The sequence below is a fragment of the Chelon labrosus genome (assembly GCF_963514085.1).
Source record: "Chelon labrosus genome assembly, chromosome: 12".
NCBI classification, from domain to species: Eukaryota; Metazoa; Chordata; class Actinopteri; order Mugiliformes; family Mugilidae; genus Chelon; species Chelon labrosus.
In genome coordinates, this window is record NC_140345.1 from 8,073,444 (window position 1) to 8,091,047 (window position 17,604).

General features: G+C 42.1%; 1 protein-coding gene across 1 annotated transcript in view; it reads right to left on the minus strand.

Moving 5' to 3' along the window:
- Positions 1-17,604, minus strand: part of erfl3 (Ets2 repressor factor like 3) — a 46,626-nt gene that overhangs the window by 14,969 nt on the left and 14,053 nt on the right. Inside the window, exon 2 of the mRNA XM_084556957.1 lies at positions 66-300. Coding sequence (XP_084413083.1) covers positions 66-300 — 235 coding nt within the window. The remainder of the gene's footprint in view (positions 1-65; positions 301-17,604) is intronic.

Sequence of the window (17,604 nt, forward strand, 5' to 3'; positions counted from 1 at the left end):
ATTAAATGTCAAGAACATGAGCAAATAACAAGGAATGAAAAAATTAAACTTCTTTATGATCCTACCTCAGCGCCCTGCTAAGTTTATCGTAGTTCATCTGGGGTTTACACTTCCTGGCCCCCCAGAGCCGGGCCACTTCATCTGGATCCTTGATGACAAACTCGCCATAGTCTCCCTGCCAGGCAATCACATCATGATACTCCTCTTTCCTGAGCAGCTCCAGGATGAAGTGCCACAGCTGGATCTGTCTGGAGCCGGGGCTCGACTCCGGCTTGTAAGCCCATTCTGGGAAGGCAAACCCTGTCAAGGACAGATAAAGAGAGTGGAGGGTTAGTGGTCGGTCCTTTGAGCATTGCCAGGAACAAGAGAACAAGTCAGTCAAGTACAGCCTGACTAGTTTATGGAAGGTAAAATAAAAGACTACGGTTAGAATCGCAATTAGGAGTCAGCATATGTATCCATGTCAGGTGTTCTAAATAAGAAAATATGATTGCAGGTGTCTGGCCAAGTATATATCACACACAACAGCTTAGTACACAAGGGAGTGTCCTCATTCATACTTCACACTGCACACAGCTGTCTTTGCTGCATTTTTCTTTCACTCTCCAGACGGTCTTTGAAAATGTTTGTAGGGTAATTCTAAAGTACTTTCTTTTTTATTGGACAGTTTGACAAAATGTGTAAGAAGAAGGGCAAGAAAAAGGCTTTTATATAATCTACTGTCATTAGGTCACCACCACTCCGCAGTAGCTCTTCACAGGAAACAAACACATACTGAAACTACCATATAGAAAGCGGTGGTGTTAGTGGGCTTCACAGAACAGTTAGGCCCATGATAAACCTTTCCACCTCTCCTCCACCTCTTTCCTCTCATGCAGTCACTCTTTCCTCTGACCGGAGGAAAACAACACGGCCAGTCATCTCTCCTGTCTATCCCTCCATCTCTCTCCACCCCGCTGCTCGAAGGAAACACGGAGTAACAGACGCAGAATGAGACCGTGGGCGTGGGTATATGACTGTTTGCATGAGCATGTGTGCACCCAAATGTACGAGTTTGAAAGAGTCTATGTGCCAGCGCGTGTGTTTGAAAATGTTTGTGCAAGTCTCCCACTAACATTCTGTTGCCTGCGTGGTCAGGAAGATTTGACACGACTGAGCAAAACAGACTATTACAGTGTAATATTTAGCTACATGTTGCCTGGACTGGACTTTATTTTATCAACAACCATCCTCATAGCACTACTGACAGACGAGCTTAAGTGTCACCGTGCAGGACATTTGATGCCCATCATTTTTGGAGCAAAAAAGCATCAAAGTAAACTGGATGAAAACAAAAAAACAAAAATACCTGTATGTAATGTGCTCCAACGCAATGCAAATGTTACTGCACATTCTTTGTATCTTCATAATGATATTACATATGGAGATCTGGCTCTGATTCACAAGGTCCCAATTAAATTTAATTTAATATAAATTCATTGAGTCTCAAAACAATTTTGCTTAGTTATAAAACCCATTTTCACAAAATTAATGTTGTCACGGGTTTGACGCATATCCACAAAATTTTACGTCTACTTGGATCTCAGAGTTGCAGCCTCTGTAGAGTTCTTCTGTAAAGCAGAAAAAGACATAGAAAGACATATGACTAGCTAGAGGCCAATATTTGCCATGTGTAACTCCACAAAGCAAGACACAGCAGACAGTCTGTGCTGGGGATTGGTTAACAAACATGGCCGAAGCATCAGATTATGGATGTGCAGGCCTGTCAATGGATTTGCTGGCTGACAGCCTGAGAAATAGATAGATAGCACCGATAATCTCTTTTGCACTAGCCTGCTCTTACCATTTAGCCAATGTTGCGTAACACTAAATAATGTTGATAGCACATCTGCCAGACATCTATAAATCTGTAGAGTTTGTACTGGAGCGTTTCATCAACACAAGGAACATCTGAAAGACTTGTTTCCTTGATTTTTAGCTAAAAATAGGTAGAAAGTTTTCTTCCCATGTGTCTTCTTACTCATCTGATGTAGGCTACTAGCCCTGTTTTTAACCACCTTTTCTTGGTAGTTTTCCTCCACAGTGATGTATTTGCGAGGCATGGTCAATGAATCACTCAGTTGTCTCTCCCACTCAGAAGTCATTATGTGCTTGAAAATAAACATTTCTTAATATCACTCAAAGTATGTACAAGATGCCTACACATTTTCCATCTCTAAATTCCACACAATGATTTTTTTAATCAGCGCTGAATGTTATGTTAGAGAGTAGGTGGCCAAGAGCAGCTGTGCAGGCAGCGACTTTAAGTAAACTACAGATTATTGTTCCTTATAACAAACACCACAATGTGTGAAATGACCATGGGTGTAAAAACTGCAAACTGTGTCATCTGTGACTGTAATTTTTTCAGACTTTCCAGGCTTGCATGTGTAGGAAGCAGTTAACATGCAAATGATACTCGCTGTCACTTTATTTCCTTTTTCTCTTCCCACCGTCCACCTCCTCCTCTTTCTCTTTCAAACATTCACATCAACACTTGTTGCACGATCTAAGTTAGAATGAACCCCGGTCACAGAGGAACAGACTGCAGGCTTTCTTAATCGTACTGAGCGTGCTCTTGCAAATACAATTAAGAAAAAAACACTGCCCTATTACAGAGGACAGCACAATCTTTAGAGACCAAGGTAATATTAGTGGGTCAAACCCTCAATCTGGCTTAAACGAGTAATGCTAATCATAACTATTCAAACAGCTCCACTGAAGCTGCTAAGCATCCAACCATACAGTATACGATCAGTAAAGATTTTTTGACTTTGACAGAAGTCATTATACACACACACATCACATTTCAGGTCACAGAGTGAAAGTGATCTCCTGAAAATACTCGATGCACCAGCAGTCATACACGTGTGTGTGTGTGTGTGTGTGTGTGCGCGCGTGTGCGTGTGTGTATGCAGGTGTGTTTGTGTGCGTGTGTGTGTGAGAGAGAGAGAATACAAGCGGACATTTTCTACCTGAAATGACGCACGATCAGAGCTCTACAGTGAAAGCAAATGGCTTACATATGTGAGAGGAATTTATAGTGTGCAAATGTGACTAATTATTTTGTTGACACTGTAGTTAGTAAAGCAAAAACCATTCAGGTTTTTTACCAGCATTGATCGCAGTCACAGTAAAATATCAATCAAGTCCTTTGAGCCATCTTGACTTACATTCATGACATGCTGAAGTGAAACCTCGTATCTAGATAGAAGGGGAACTGCCGTCTGAACCCAGTCAAAGACTGTTTATGAGTTAAAAGAAGATTCGCTCTGTGACACAAGTGTTTGTTCTTTGAAAGACTAACTGTGCTTTTTTGCGTTGTGGCACAAATGTCCCAAAAAATAAATGTGAGCCCTGATGATTCACATATACATCGATCAACTATAACATTATGACCAACTGTTCTTAATGGCTGGTGAAGGGAATAACACTGATTATCTTGTTAACATGGCAACCGTCAGTGGGTGGTATATAGTAGGCAGTAAGTGAACATTTTGTCCTCAAACTTGATGTGTCAGAAGCAGGAAAAATGGGCAAGTGGAAGGATTTGAGGGACTGTGACAAGGGCCAAGCTGTGATGGCTCGATGACTGGGTCCTAATCTGCAGTGGTCAGTACCAAAAGTGGTCCAAGGAAGGAAGAGTGCTCAACTGACAACCATGGTTCACTGATGCACATGTTTGGTCCAATCCAACAAACCAGCTATTGCCACTCAGATTACTGAAAAAAGTTAACCCTGGCTCTGATAAAAATGTGACAGAACAGTGGATCACAGTTCGTTTTATATAGGGCTGCATAGGTACAGACCATTTAGAGTGTGTATCCTGATCCCCGTCCATTGCTGAAAGCAACTATAATGAGCATACGAGCATCAGAACAACGGAAGAAGACAGCCTGGCCTGATGAATGACGTTTTCTTTTTCTTTTACTATGATGGGGAAGATATGACACCAGGGTGCAACAACTACCCCTTGCCCTTTCCATGGAGGTATGCTTATTCTTCAGATGTCCACATGGTGGTACATATCAAAGTAACATCCACATAAATGCCAAGACCCAGGTTTCCCAGAAGAGCATAACATCGTGATGAGATCATCAGTGTTACTCACCACACCTGTTGATGGTTTTAATGTTGTGGCTGTTCAGTGTAAATGTATCAATATATTCACTATAAAAAACTCATGACCTGTGCTCCATGCTGTTTGAAGACGAAGCGCAAGAGATTCCCTATATATAACCGTGTGTGTGTGTGTGTGTGTGTGTGTGACTGACATGGCAGGGATTATGTTTAGAGGAATGCTGAGAGCAAGAACAGGTGTCTTTGTCCTTCTATCTACCCAGAGTCCAGCTCAGCCTGAGCTGTCCTGACTCACACCGGATCAGCTATCACACACAAACACACACTCCGATCTGTTTCATCAGCTTGGTATATCCGATCGGAGAAATTCAGAAGGGAATGTTTGGAATCTGTGTGTGCGTTGAGCATACGATCTGTGTGAACCTGTATGTCAGGATGAAGAAGAGAGAGAGAGCATGACCTAACCCCCACCACCACACTTAACCTCTGTGACCTCGACTCTCCCTCTTTTCGGCTCCTCTTCCTCCCTCGCCCCTCTTCCACCCTCCCTCCCGGGGGAGACACCAGATAGCCATTACAGCATGCATGCACAGCCTCACACACACATAGACAGACTCTGTATCAATAATGTAGAAACTGGTGTGGAGGGTTGACGATAGGGGTGCGCCTAATCTCTGCCCTGGGACACTGGAGAGAGTGCATCAAGAAAGAAGTATGTGTGTGTGTGTGAGTTGGGACAAGTGAGGGGCAGGTGGTAGAAAGTGATGCAAAGGGGACGGAAAGGAGGAGGATGGAGGAACGGAGGGAGGGATGGAGGGGGTTGGAGTGAAAGAGAAGAAGGCAAGATGAGATGGGGTGAGCTCTAGGACGAGCAGAGAAAAGAAAGGAGAAAAAGAGACGGGGGAGGGAGATCTGGGAAACAAGAGTGGGAAGAGGAGAAAGAGAGACAATGGCTAGAGTGGGTGAGGAGGGGGGGGTGTATGGAGGGAAGGAAGGGGGGGGGGATTAAGGGAGCGATGAGATCATAGCTCGTCTCGTAGTCTGTTGTCATCTAGGTCAGATTGCTTATCCCCTCCACCACCTCCTTCTTCAGTCCATGATTCCCTCCTCTCCCACCTTCTCCTCCCCCTGCCCTCTCTCGGAGTGCGGATGCCTCTTTTCCTCTGTGTGATCTTGGTGGCAGGCCCCTTGCAGACTTCTAACACTGCTGCTATTTCAACTATGTGTGTCACTAACCAGGCCAACAATGACCTCCACTCTGCAGGAGGAGAGTGGGTCTGAGGAGATGAAAGTAAGTGAGGGAGGAAAAAAAAGTGAGAGAAAGAAAGAAGTTTGAGAAGATAAAAGAGAAACGGTGCTGAGCTAAGAACGAGTGAACATTGTTAAGATGATTAGGGCAACTTCTTGGTCAATTCCAATACAAAATCTTGCTCTAAGTTGTCTTCAGATGCTAGCGCCACAACTTCTGAACCAAAAACAATTACATTTTCTAGTTCCAGTGATGATTTTCTGCTTTTCTTTGATATACATGAGAACTTAACGTGCCCTGTAGAGCTTCTGACGCCTGGAACAAAAGGATGCACATACACGTGGGTGAAGCAAACCACGTTCCTGCTGCTGGTGTCATGCCACTCGACAGCAACAGTTGGTAGCTGTAGCACAACCCAAAAAAAAATAAAAAACAAACTGCAGGGAATGCAGTAAAGAAGATGATTAGAAAACGTATTTGAAACGCACAAACGCCTTTTTTACAACAAAAAGGAATTTCAGGTTTTTTGACTGCAAGAAATGTTTCATAGACTTTATAGGCAAAACGCATTACCAATAAATTGAGAATATTATGTGCAAATTAATATTTAACAACTACAGCTGCCTAAAAAATGACCTGAGTGGATCACCGACCTGGGACTGAAGTGCCAAGGAAGGCAAGAGCTGATGGGAAGGAGGCAGAGACAGACGGGCAGTCAGACAAAGTATTAGAGTGAGAAAAGAGATGAGGAGGAGAGATTCCCAGAGCTGCGAGTCCTACTCAGCAGCAAATCAACTGACAGACCTGTGCCAAACTAACAGCGGAGTTGCAGACTCAGGTTTTTTACACAGGGCCAAGGCCTCTGAACAGCCATTAGCGTCAGCTGGCTGGCACTGTATTAGTTTAACCTAGCTCTGCTTTAGCGTAAATGTGGGAAACGGCTAGTGCAAGTGTGTTTGAGGATGAGGAGGGTGAGGTCACTGTTGGCGCTGAGAGTCTGTAAAAGCACTGAGACAGTCAGTATTTGCCTATAGCGCATTCATACATAAGTATACACAGCCATGTCTTTGTCCCAGCTGCTTGGATGAGTGAAACAGCCCGAAGCGTTGAGCAGGGGGGAACAGAAAAGACAGAAACACAAGACCAGGAGGTGGACGGGAGGGATGGAGGGATAATAAAAGACTTGGAGGGTGAGACAGAGAAAAGTAAGAGTGAAAGGAGGGAGAGAAAGAGGAGGGTGTGCTACAGAAGAACAGGAGGAGGAGGGTAATCAGAGCCCATACGCCTGAATCCCAAAGTGTCTGGACTCTTCCCACCAAGTCCATTAAAAATTCATTAGGCCAATACTAGGAAGACTAGAGAGAGTAAGACACAGAGGGAAAGACAAAGGCAAAGTGACAGAAAAAGAAACAGCTTGGAAATATGAGAAAGAGTTTTGCTTAGAAAGTCTAATTTAAAGTGGTTAAATCCAAACTAAATGTTAGATGATCTTTTTCTAAATATTATTCTTATTTCTTTTTAAAAAATATTCAAAATGATGTTGTCACATTTTTGTTCAAGCAAAAATACATTAATAACATAATCACCTAAATGTCTAACACATGTATTGTGTAAAGAGGTGGTCACAGCCAGCGACTAGCAGCAACAAAAAGCATGAAACATCAATGAAATTTAGCAGGCGGGTAAATTCAACTAATCTCAACTTTGAGGAGACGCAAATGATCCAACGTAATATTTCCCAAACAATTTTGGTTCCTGCCACCAAATTGATCATGTAAATTGCGAGAGTGGAGTGAAGGGTGATCCCAGATGGAGCTTTGGGGATACGACAGTATTTTTATTTCTTGTTAGTCCAGTAATGTCAGTTTATGTTCTGCTTGTTTCACTTGGAAACATTTGAAGCATATACGAAAGGCAATCAGGGCCAGAAATATCAACTAGCAACCAATTGCCAGTTATAAAGTGATGGGTGGCAAGCAAATAGCTTTATAGGTGGCCATGGCAGGTAATAGTAGGACTGCCAATAAGGGCTGTGATACAGCTCTTCTTTGAGTATCTATGGCCTCAGTTTTTCTTACGTGTCCTGTACCATTGGCACAACTCAAACCCTTGTCTGTGGCTTTTGGTAGCTCTTTCCAAACCCCCTGACTGATAGTAGCTCTTCCAGTTTCCTGCGTGTGTTCAAGTGAATGTTTTTGGCCCAGACACATGCAAGACCACAGCCAGCCTTTACTCATTCATTTATTGTGTGGTCTATGAACTATAAATGGGAAAGAATGTCTGTCCCCCAAAAACAAATCAGCTCCACATAATGTTAACAGGGGTAGATGTCAAGAGGTGACACAGACTAGAAGAAAAGTCACATAGACTTGTTTTAAATTCAACAGTGTTGGATTTAGATGTTGCCTGACTTTTTCCAAGGGCTTGTGATCTCTGCGGTTTTACAGCAACATGCAGAGAAGATTTTGTTCAGTGGGAACAATCTTCCAGAGGAATGAAGTTTGTTGGGAAGAACCCAGATGGAGATGGATAACTTCCCTTGAAGGACTTGCTGGGGGGTCCTGGCTGAGTCAAGAAGTGCTTCACCTGAGTGCCGTGCGCGGTTAAACGCGCATCACACACAAAAACATGTAAGCCTTTGAGGCTGCTCAACTATTCTTAGAGGTCACCATCGTCTACATTTTCTATAGGCTCTTACTCACTGCCATATAGCTGCAGAGGGGAGAAACAGAGAAAGAGAAAGAGCAAGAGAGAAAAAAAGTGCTTTGTGGCCTTGGAGGGGCCAAAAATAGCGCCACACACACTGGGGTTATTGTTCAACAGTGGGAGAGCGAGAGAGAGAGAGAGAAAGTGAACACAAAACATGGATGGGAGAAGAGGGAAAGTACAGAAGTACTGAAGGAGGAAGAGGAGGTGGTGATTGGGGAACAAGTGGGACAGAGAATGAGAAGGACATGATGATGTAAGATGAACGATTTGGTCTCTCGGTTCAGTGCTGTATAGCGCGTCTTCCTGTGAACACAGACGTCTTTTCCAGGAAACTGAGGGGAGGAGCAAGAAAGAGAGAAAAAGCAAAGGCGTCCATAGGGATCCTTTCTTCCAGAACAAGCTCCTCTCCTGCAGCCCTACACATCTCGTTTACATGCTTAAGTGCTCAACTGTAAAGGGCCTGTTAAGTCACAACGTGGTTCAAATACCGGCTACAAGCCTTTGAAGAGTATATTATGTTTCCGGTTTTACTCTGGTTTATCAACTGACTAATCACTTCACAATAAATTAAGTTAGTATCGCCAGTGTTTTAGGGCTGGAACTATTTTATGAACTATAGTTTATCTGTGTACAACATGTTTGTGTCACAGGTTTAACCTTTTAATTAATTGCTTAGTTTGCAGAGATTTTCTCAGTGGGTCATTAAACATCTGGTCTTGTTGAGGGACATTCACACCTATATTCTGCTACAATACGGGGAATAATAGATACGATATTGTCAACGTGTTCATAGGGCAATCAAAACAAAACACTCCTATAACACTACGAGCTTGGAAACTGAATATTGTGATTTGGATTTCAGGAAATAATCAAAAAGAAAATGGATCATCGGCTGTGAGCGTAGACACTAGCTTGTATTGCTGTTCTGTGGTTCATGTATCGGTGTTCTGTACATGAACAACAAGTTTAGTTTGAAGAAGCACTCTGTTCGCATACAATGAGCTATTACACATCAGAAAAACTGCTCCATTATTGCATCGATCTGTGGGTAATGTGTATTCTAATTGAATTCAAACTGATTGCAAGCGAGCTGAGACTACACTCTCTAACTAGTCTCACCTCAGTTGGGTTTGTTGCAAAATGGAGTGTGATTGCAGTTTAGGAACAATAAACTAGGTGTGAATACACCCTAAATCTTTTGTCAAAGTTTGTGCCATTAAAATAGTGTTGTAATCTATAAAGTAATCTCTAAAAGCATTGACTAACTCCATAAATATTTGATCACCTAAGGGGTAGAGGGATTGTGTGGACTATTAAATGGATGAGCCCTTTGGTGAGAACTTGAATTTAGGTTGGGGCGAACAAGTGGTGTAGCGTCTAACCACGTGGGACATCTTTTAACACTCTATAGAGTACACATACCAATTTGTAACACGGCAGTTCTTAACACAGCAACTCCAAGAAAAGACACACACACACACCTACCCAGCTTTTTCACACAGGAACACCACAAAAGCACTTAGGATGAACACCCTGTGAACAAAAAGTACTGTCTGTACACAAACACACATACACTGTAAAGCCCTGAGGCACTGCACCTGATGCGCTCTCAGGTGGGCTGGACAACTGGACCTCTCTGTGTAATCGCACTCATAAACAAGCCTGGTGGGAGAGCGTGTGGTTGTGTGTTTGTGTGTGTATGCATTCCCTGGAGTGTGTTAAGAACAGATGAATAATATTGTGTCAGCGAGAGAAGAGTCCTGTTAGGTCTCAGGGCACTGTTAGGTATATTTACTCTCACCAAAGTGATGCACTGCTCCCAGGACATTAACCTCTCTCCTTAGACATCAACACACACACACATATACAACTTCTACATCCAGCACTGGCACAAACGCCAAGGTGTAAACTCACACCTATTTATATTTTTAGATACCGAAATTAAGGTGATTTTTTTTTTTAGTTCCTTGGACTCATTCCTCATTCCTTGGAGTTATTGTAACACCATATCACCATACCATATTATCATACCATACGTATATTTAGTGACTTTTTCTTGTATCTGTCCCCAGAATTAAACTTTTCAATAACCTTTTCTCTGAGTTGCTTGGAGTGGTCTTGTGTCTTCTTGCGTTTTCTTTTTGTAAATTCTTAATGTCAAATTCCATTGACTGTGATTCCATTCATAAAAGCAATAAGAGAGTGAATACTTTTTATAGGCACTGTATGTCTGTATATCTGCACTAAAACACACGGCCATTTTCTCAAGTCAAGCTAATAATTTCCTTCAAAGTTAACTTTTAGGGATAAGCCGTTACACTCTAACACAAGCATGTTACAGGCCACAGGCGCCTCTCTTCTCCTTCACCCTGTCTACCTACCTTGCAGCCTGGTGTTAATATACTTCTCCAGCCAACAACTCGGCAGAGAGCTGCCAGTTGACACTTTACCTCTGGTTCAACAACACACTGCCTACACTCACTACTGCCTGTAAGAGTGTGTGCGCACCTGTGTGAGTAAGAGCATACGTGGTATGCGATTAAGACTGAGAAATTATTACAGCATTATCTCAGTATCTGACAGGCATGTATTACTCAAACTCACAAGCTTATCTTTTAGAGCTTGATGAGAACGTTGAGTCGACTGACTATTTAGTCAGCAGCTATTGTGATAACACATTCATTTGTTAAGCTAAAAGACAACTGCTGTTGCAGAAACATGCAGAATCGACTTTTATGATTACGATAATATAAACAATCAAATTTTTCACTACTTGCTGACATTATACACAGACATTTAAACTCACTCCGAGCCTCCCCAAATATTCTCTCATCCACACTCTTTATTTTTTCTCATTGCGAAGTAGTCAGAAGTTACAGTGAGTATTCTTCAGCTACTTCTACTTATTCTTTTGGTTTCATAGGTGGTTGGCAAACTAGCTTGCATATGTTTTACTGTCACCTACTGGACCAGAGTGTGGATCAGTCAGTCTACATAAAGTTGTTGCACCACAGACTCTCCTGAGATCATATGGGGCGGTGCATTCAATTTGTGGCCTCACTGCTCAGCCTTTGTCTTTGTAGTAGGTGCATCACATCCACAACATTGAGCTAGACTGTCAGTAAAGTCAGTGGGTCAAAGGACGGCTTTAACACACAGGAGTAAATTAGAAACAGCACAATCCAACTATACATCTGTCAGGTGGAGGAGGTCTGCGTGAGATAGGTGGCACATTTGGGAGGTGGTTTCCTGGAATGTGCCACTAGAGCGGGACAGGATGTTAGCAACTGTTGTATGCACCACCACAACAGAACTGTTTCCTGTCTGTGTACGCTCGTCATTTCTGATACGCACTGAAATCTGGCTACAATCAAAAACCACCTCGGGCAATACTACGCAATAACGATTCAAAGATAATTCACGGAAATGTTCATTGGGAAATAAAAAGAGAAAAGATAAAAATACTGTAAGAATACAATACTGATGCACACTTGTTGCAGTAATGAGCATGGACCATGTGAGAGTGCCAGCTTGTGTGTATAATAAACAGTGCATGCATTGACATATTTACGTGTGCACGTGACAGTAAGTACTGCCACAATCCAAACATAAATGACAGTGACACACAGAGCTGCTGAAAAGAAACACAGAACCAGAAAAACAAGTCCACAATAACAGCTACAGACTAAAACACCCAGTGTGTGTGTGTATATTTATGTGTCTGAGTGTGCGTCAGTGCTGACTCAGTGCGTGAATGTGTTTGTAATTCAGCCTTCACAACGCAAACTCTCCTCCATTCTCCAACCTCTCTCTCCCGCTCTCTCTCTCTTACTGTCTCCTAGCAACGAGACACTTAAGGCCTAAAAATAACCGCCCAGAAACGAACAGAACAAAAAAATAAAGCATAAACGGCAATTAATCCTTTCAAGCCTGGAACATGGACTCAAATAGAGCAGGTATTGGAAAGGAAAGAGCAGGGCAGGAACAAGCGAGTGAGGGGATGAAAAGAAAGAAAGGAGTGGGAGGTTGAATCTGCCAGCAACAGGTAGCCGTCAACGGAGTACTGCGTTACAGGACAGTGCACGTGTGTCCACTAGCCACAACTTGTCCAAAAGTCAGGGCTGCTGAATGCCAACTCCAGTACAACCAAACCGAGCAAGGATGCATGTTAAAAAGAGTTTGTAAATGGGAATTAAAGACACTCACAGGCTGTATTGCATTGGAGCACACACAGGAAGTGGCATGAATATGAATGAATATTTCTACTGCTTAAGAGAAAGATCTCAAGAGAGGGCACTGTCTAATCATCAACCCCTAAGAAGAAGTAGCCAGTAGCCACATATTAACCTCCTCTGAAATAACCTCGCTCTACAAAGTCACATACAGTGTGTATTTTATATTTTTAGCTGTATAGAAGTGAGTAAGACGAGACGTTCAGTCCGCGGAGCAAATTCTCTCCAGAGTTGGCGCTGGGAAAATATGACAATGGCGTACAATGGCGACGTGGCAACAAGTGTCAATCTGTGCTGATGTGCATCAATTTGGCGCTGGTGTGCAGGCTTCCATAGAAAGCAATGGGTGGGTATTTTGACGTACATCACACACCGCCTAAGTGTGTTTCTGCGAACACGCTGCACATCAAAAGACTCCGCAATGCCTCTCTCTCTCTATCTCTGACGGTGAATGTATTGTGATTTTTTTCCCTCCTCTTGCACCGGCACGAAATAAACAATGTTATGAAACAAAGTTAAAGACGACTGAGTCATGAACACACACATACACAGAGGCCTGCTGTCTAGCGCCTGAAGCCGATGCATACCAGGGCGAATTAACATTCTGGATTCGTGATGGCGAGTGAGAGACAAAGCAGCGAGACACCTGATCTTCACACCAGATGTCCATTTAGAAGGAGTTGTTCATGTCTTTTAAACAACTTGAACTCAGCTCACTATGTAGGCAAAAAATATATCGCATAATAATATCTGTTGGTTTCTTTTTCATGAAATGACAACATGAAATGACAACAGGTCTTTCCTTGAAGTAAGACCTGAGCCTAAAACTCTGGAGAGGACAACACATTTTTATAAAGGTTTGTGTTCAAAAAATTTAAAGAATACACAAATTAACCATCCTGTAGCTGAAACCTATGACAAGATGACTATTATATGTCTTCAGTATTTTCCATTTACAAACATATGTGGCCACGACTTCCGAGTATCTATTAATATTTAAATGTATCATTGTTTTCTTTTTGCCATTTGGTTCTTAAGTCTGATTCAGTTATAAAAAATATATTTACAAAACTAATCTTGTCATTGGTTTTGGAGATTTGCGGTATTTACACAATATTTTACTTCTTACTTCCAAAATCCTGCCACACATCTGCTTTCGGGCCTGACAACGCTCTCTGAGTTAAATCTTCTATAAAGTTTTGGATCTCCCTCTTAGGTGGACTAATCTTGTTGCTGATCTTGCAGAGCAAAATTTCGAAAGCAAGAATGCAGGAAATGGCATATATTAAAATAAAAAAAAATCTGATGATTGTGAAATAATATTGGATCTGTAAAAGGATAAATCCAGCCATACCCATAACAGCTATCACAATATATCTACATGAGAAACTAGTTCCTGATGAAGATGTACTGGTGGACAATACACAGAAAGGAAAGCCAAATACTTTTGAAACATTAACACAGCTGGGTGCACTCTTAAAGCTGCCGTCAGTCTGGAAAAGCTACAGGCACTTAGTCCTAATTTAATATTCTAGTACCTGCCTCTACTGCATAGCAATTACACATTAATGATGGATACCATGTACCTTAGCAATTTAACAATTGTGAAATATGTCGCTTGTATGTCATTTATTTTCATCCTCTGTCAAACAGTTTTTGTGCACTTAATGATTTTTATTGGGTTTCTACTCAATTCTACTGATACAATGCCACTTTGCAGAGTTTTATTATACATTTTGTACGATGATAAATGCCTCCTTAAAGATACGTTCAGGTGAAATTTCCTGTTACTACTCCTAACAATAGATAAACGAAGAAATCTTTTGCTTCTTCATTCTCCATATTCCATTCATTTTATTTTATGTATGAAGCAACCTTTGAGGTCCTGATGATACAATGCACACAGAAATAAAAACACTGTCACACTCATCTTCTCAATAGGGAAGCCAGGGATGTACTACAGTAAATATATGAGAGTGTTTGTTATGAGCATGTTGTTCAGACTAGAGGTGAGAGTAGAATAGGTAACTGGCCCTAGGGAATCATGTTTTTCTCACTGCTCTGGTACTGCTAACTGTGGTGATGATGGCGTGCATTCACAAGGTATTCACAGTGAGTATGAAGGTACAAACACCAACACATATACACTTATTTTAGGAAAGACAACTACACAGTAAATGCTACGCATGTATTCGACAAGGTGTTTGACAATATTTGTATGCAGTAAACAAAATCAAAGTATCACTTCTTGACCAAGGTCAACATCCATCCCACGCACAGACAAACACTCAGTTGTAGTCTCCGTGATCATCAGGTGGGAGATAAAGGAAACTTAAGGGTGAAGCAAAGCACTGGTGGAGTGGTATTGTAAACGGGCCCATGGGTGCTGAGTGAACAGGGGACACTGGCAGCTTACCAACCAGCACTGTTGTTCTTAACACCTTCCTGCTGCCTGGGCGAGAGCAGCTTTGGAGCTGTGTACAACATCCAGGTTCCAAGGTGCTAATAGATGGGTAATTAGAAGAATTATGGATGGGAGGTTTGACAGCAGCATTGCATCATGATGAAAGCGAGAGAAAAGAACCGAAGCTAATAGGTCTGCTCAGCCGTTTACCGCTGAAAAGCATGGCTTTAGCAGACTGAACTAATCAAAACGGGGGCACTGAGAATTTCTCTTAATATGATTATTCCAAATCCCGTTTTGACAAATAAAAGTTAATTGTTGACGTTTTAAGACAATTTATTCACATAATCTGACTTCCCAAAACTGTGCAGAATAACAAGGGTCCGGTCAAAAGACCACACTGACAATGACCAATTTTATTACCTCTGCTGTCCCTTAATGTATTAAAATTTGTCCCACAGACCCACAACACTACACTAAACACAGCATATTACACAGCAACACATGCCCATCCACTCTCTGACGCCAGTAGACTTTGTGCCCTCAGTAGTTCCTGTGCGTCAGCAATGTGTGTGAACAGTACCAAAAATACACCCCACTTCACTAGGTCCCATCAACAGATTCCTTCCTCCACTTCTAGTCTATTCCTCCATCAATCTCCCATTCAATCCCCACCCCACTGCATCCAACTCTGCATGCTTTCCTGCCATTCTTCTATTGCAGCTAATTTTAGATGAAGGAAAAAGCTCTGTCCACATCTGCTAGTCATTCGTGTTTGGGATTGAGAGGAGAGAGAAAGGAAACTGGGAAAAGGTCAAAGAGAAGAAAAAGAAAGGAGAGGCAGTAGCACGAGTGTTGAAAACCAAATAAAAGGAGCAACCAGGATAAAACCAGAGTCACTGTCACAACCAGCACAAATGCCGATCATGACTTGCACATTATTTAGACTTGAGTGATTTCCTCTACATTTATTTGCCAGGGGTGAACCACATGAGCAACAAACTGCCTTCAGAAGTAAAGAGAATGTAAAATAAACTAAACAGTATAGTTTAACTCGGTTTCCCCCAAAATGTCAAATACAAGGGCTGAGTGGTCCGTGTAATGACCGTAAATCATCCAAAAGGGAATCATTTGTTTTCTAAAGGAAAGACAAGCAAAGACACACAAGCTTTGATTTTGGAATACTGGCCACAGGAGACGTCAAAGCCCAAGTGAAGGAAGGAGATTCTGAAAAGCAGGATAATAGTGAACAGCTCATTCTTTTTCTGCCTTTTCATGCTGCTTTAATAAGATGTAATAAAGTATACAAGATACACACCTCTTTTTCCAAGCAAAAAAATCTTCCAAGTTTGTTATATACAATACAAAACAGAAAATCCTGAACTCATCGTCAAAAGTGATAACGTCATTAATCAGAAACCCTGTAAGTAGAACTCTCTACTACAAATTAAACAGCCTTCACAGGTTTAACAGCCGTTGTGTAGATGTGCCTCAGCAGAGACGATCTGCTGGCTCCCCAAACTCAAAACAAACAGCAACACAGCAGCATCAGCATTCAGACGATGAGATTTGTCTGATTTTTAGTTGGTGATCAGCACATGGGAGTTACATTTGCGAGCAGTTTACTTATGCACATATCGACCAATATAACCAAATGACGTAGATTTCCACTTAAGCTATGCTCTAAGCAACTTTCTGCAGATAAACAATACAAGTGCATTTCCACCAGTTGCTTAAGTTGAGAATTAAAGGTCTAATATAGTAATAAAGAACTAAAAGTTTGTTTTAATGTGTTCTTCGTTCACAGATAAATAAGTAATATATGCTTGAGCAAAAGTTGAAAAGTGTATTATTTAGCGGTTAATCAAAGGATCAATGGACTACTCAATAAATAATTGATAGATTAAACTACTGAAAAAAAGAATTGTTCATTCCACTAGTACAGTGCTGATTCATTGTTACGGCAATACCACACTCTGCAAATTTAACAGTGTTGTTTTGTTGAACGGAGATTGTAAAAATATCAGGTCTCTCATCACAGACTGCTACATGTGTATGCTGTGACAAGTGGCCTCAACAATGACTTGTGTTGTCTTCACTAGTGTTTTCTGCACGGTCATCTACACTGTCACCCAGAATGGACAGAACGAAGGTCCAGAAGAAAAACACACACACGCATACCATAGACAGACCTACCCATGTACTCAACACAAACGGCATTCTGGCAATCACCACTGTGCGTCATAGCGGGCTGTGAGGGGGACACAGAGGGCAGAGCGCAGCGTGTTTATGTGTGTGTGTGTTTATCCCATCGTAAACAGGGACAAGAGACACATGCCGTGTCACCGCCTGTCACCACTTTCCCTGCTTCCCCCGCTGTTGTCGCCCTTCACTCACTTTGTCCCGTCTTGCATCGTCTTTTTCCTGTGCCCTTGTCTTGCACCCCATCGCCTCCTCCCTGCCTCCCTCTCCTCCTCTAACCCCAACCCAACTCGGTCAGCTTGTTAAGCATGTCTCCTAAAGCTGATTAAATAGTGTTGATCAGGCTTACGTAACACTCACCTCACATAGACGTCGCAGCCAGCCAGCCAGCCAGCCAGCCAGCATACTGTCTTTGTGTGTGTGTGAGAGAGATTTAGAGAAATCATAGAAGGAAGCTTCAGTGAACACTGCTCTGCATAGAGTATTTGCAGTTCAAACACACACACACAGACACAGGAGCCTCTGCACATGTATTATTTGGTCTGAAGCCAAGTTGGTGCAAGGGCTCACTGGCATAAGCATATCTGGCTGCAATGGTGGAATGTGCACATCACAAAGGTCTCCCCAGGTTTGTGTATATGTAAATTAGCATGGAGGTGTGAGTGGGGTGAGACCCCACACACACACAC